This window comes from Cyprinus carpio, unplaced genomic scaffold, assembly GCF_018340385.1.
Source record: "Cyprinus carpio isolate SPL01 unplaced genomic scaffold, ASM1834038v1 S000006779, whole genome shotgun sequence".
In the NCBI taxonomy this organism is placed as follows: domain Eukaryota; kingdom Metazoa; phylum Chordata; class Actinopteri; order Cypriniformes; family Cyprinidae; genus Cyprinus; species Cyprinus carpio.
In genome coordinates, this window is record NW_024879368.1 from 28,942 (window position 1) to 31,846 (window position 2,905).

The 2,905-nt window shown below is 36.1% G+C and overlaps 1 protein-coding gene across 1 annotated transcript in view; it reads right to left on the bottom strand.

Moving 5' to 3' along the window:
• Nucleotides 1–1,195, bottom strand: part of LOC109106425 — a 7,077-nt gene extending 5,882 nt beyond the window's left edge. The window contains exons 1-2 of the mRNA XM_042756049.1: nucleotides 887–1,195; nucleotides 248–583 (exon numbers count right to left, since the gene is read on the bottom strand). Of these exons, the coding sequence (XP_042611983.1) occupies nucleotides 248–583; nucleotides 887–1,178 (628 nt within the window). The 5' untranslated portion in view covers nucleotides 1,179–1,195. The remainder of the gene's footprint in view (nucleotides 1–247; nucleotides 584–886) is intronic.
• Between the last annotated feature and the right edge of the window lie 1,710 nt (nucleotides 1,196–2,905).

Sequence of the window (2,905 nt, forward strand, 5' to 3'; positions counted from 1 at the left end):
TTTTTTTTGTTAATAGAGTATATAATTTAAAAATAGAGCAAACTCAGCAAAGACATTTAAAATCCAAAGAATGAAGACAGACTAAAGCCATCTGATGGAAAAACATAAAATAAACTAAATCAAATATAATACCACAGTCTCACTACTAGATTTCTTACAGTTCCCAACCCTAGACACTATGAATGTGTCTGATCTATAACAGACAGCTGATAAACAATCATTAGTATAAAAGACTTGAGTTACTCACCACTGATGGTAACAACATATTGCTGGGATAAAATCTGTTTGTTGCTGCTGATCTTCACTTTATATTCTCCAGAGTCTGTGGTTCTGGTGTTTGTGATGGTCAGAGATCCGGTCTGATCATTCAGCTGCAGTCTGTCTCTGAATCTCTCATCATAATATAATGGTGAGCTCTTGGCCTCTAAATCATGTTTAGCTATGAGCTTTCCTTCATCTCCAAACCTCCACACTATCAGCTCATCTCCTTGTATTTGAGGAACATACAGAGTGACAGGAACTCCCTCCTTCACTGACATACTCTTCATTTCAGCTTCAGCTCCAGCAATAACAGATGGAGACTCTTTCAGGAAATTCAGACACAGATTTAACATATTAAATACTTTTACTGGCACTAGAATAGAAGTTTTACAGTTGATCAGTTCATCTTATGTTTATATGGCTTATGGTGGTTTTTTTTTATTATTAAAAAAAGTGTTTTTTCTGCGTGATTGCTTTAACATTCAAACACACAGTGTCTCTGCGACATGACATGTACAAACAGATACATTATAATAAAAATAAAAATTAATGCTTTAAAAAGCATATCTTTAATAAAATAAAAAGAAAACTTAAAAATCTAAATATTAAAAATACACATTCTCACCATGGACAGAAACATTGAATTTCATATTTGCGGTCCCAGTGCTGTGGCTGATCTGTAGTTTATAAAGTCCAGAGTGTTTGGTTCTCATGTTCTTGATGGTCAGAGATCCAGTCTGATCCAGCTGCAGCCTGTCTCTAGATGTCTCAATGCGATTGGAATATGTGATGTCATTTCCATCAGTTTGAGCAATGACTGGATCTCCAAACCTCCACTTTATAAGATTAAATTTCTGTATTTGAGTGAGATCAGGGTTCAGAGTGACAGAATCTCCCTCCATCACTGACTGCTTCATCTTCACCAAGCACCAAACACACCTGCCAGAACAAACGAGAAACAGTTTCAGGGGAGATTAAGATCATATTTGACCCTGGACCACAAAACCAGTCATAAAGGTCAATTGTGATTTTTTTTTTTTTTTTTACAAAATAAGCTTTCCATTGATGCATGGCTTGTTAGGATAGGACAATGTTGGCGAGATAAAGCTTTTTGAGAAAATCCTGGGAATCTGAGGGTGAAAAAAAAAAAAAAAAAAAAAAAAATCCTACATATTGTAGAAAATTGCCTTTAAAGATGTCAAAAATTAAGTTATTAGCAATCAATATTACTAATCAAAAATTAAGTTTTGAAATATTTACAGTAGGAAATTTACAAAATATCTTTATGGAACATAATCCTTACTGCATATTATAAAAAGATTTTTGGCATAAAAGAAAAATGTATTATTTTGAGCCATACAATGTATTGTTGGCTATTGGTATAAATACACCTGTGTGACTAATGACTGGTTTTGTGCTCCAGGGTCACATATTACACTGCTCCTAATGAAGGGATAACTGAGATCAGTCTTATAAACACTTATTAAAGGCACCTATTATGCTCATTTACAGGTCAGAAATTTGGTTCAGGGAGTCTGCTAGAATAGGACAACTAAACTGACAATGTTCAAAAAACCTGATAGTTTTTTTTCTGATAGTTTACATTGTTGCAGCACCTGTCAGTTTTACCACATCAGTTCAAGTCTGAGTCCCACAGTGACAGTCAAGAAGCAGAAGCTGATCAACCCGAACCACCTTCACAAGCATGACTGCAACTTATGCAGGACGTGTCACACTGATCATTCTTTATTTTATACCTCTATTACAATTTAGATAAAATATTATAAATGTGTAATTTCCCTACATAATGGTAAACTAAATGTCTGTTAATACTGACAATGTTAAGAACACAACAACAGGTTCCGGTTGCACTTGTGGCCTAATGGTAAGAGAGTCGGACTTGTAACCCAAAAGCCACAGATTTGAGTCTCAGTACTGACAGGGATTGAAGGTGGGGGAGTAAATGTACAGCACTCTCTTCCACCTTCAGTACCATAACTGAGGTGAGAACCTTGAGCAAGTCACCTGATCCCCAACTGCTTCCTGGGGACCGCAGCAAAAATGGCTGCCCACTGTTCTGGGTGTGTGTTCAATACTCACTGCTGTGTGTATGCACTTGGATGGGTTAAATGCAGAGCACACATTTTAAGTATGGCTATACATCATCTCATTTTCACTTTTACTGCTGAGAAAGTGTTAAAAATACACTTGAACCATTGATTCAACAGTTATACATTTTTCTAGGCCTTTTATCTACCTTTAAATGAGGGTGAGCCAAAGTAGCCAGTAGATAGGCATTATGCAAATGTATTACATGGGGAAAATTATCTTGCATTTTAGTTGTTTCAATTTTTTTTAAGTTGACACATTGACACATGTAGCATTTGGACCAAACAGATACACAACTATTTGTTACATTTAACAAATAATATCTAACACCTCCTCATCTAAACAAAGGGTCTATGGACCCTTCCCCCAAAATGCAACTATCACCTCAAAAAAGGCAGAACAGGCCTATGGTTCAATAGCAACCAAAGGCACACTATCCCTGCGAAGTTAATAACTCAAGTCCTACTGCTCTGGGCAATCACAACAAGACACACATAATGCACGGGCCAGGTTCCAATACTAAAAAATAGGGACT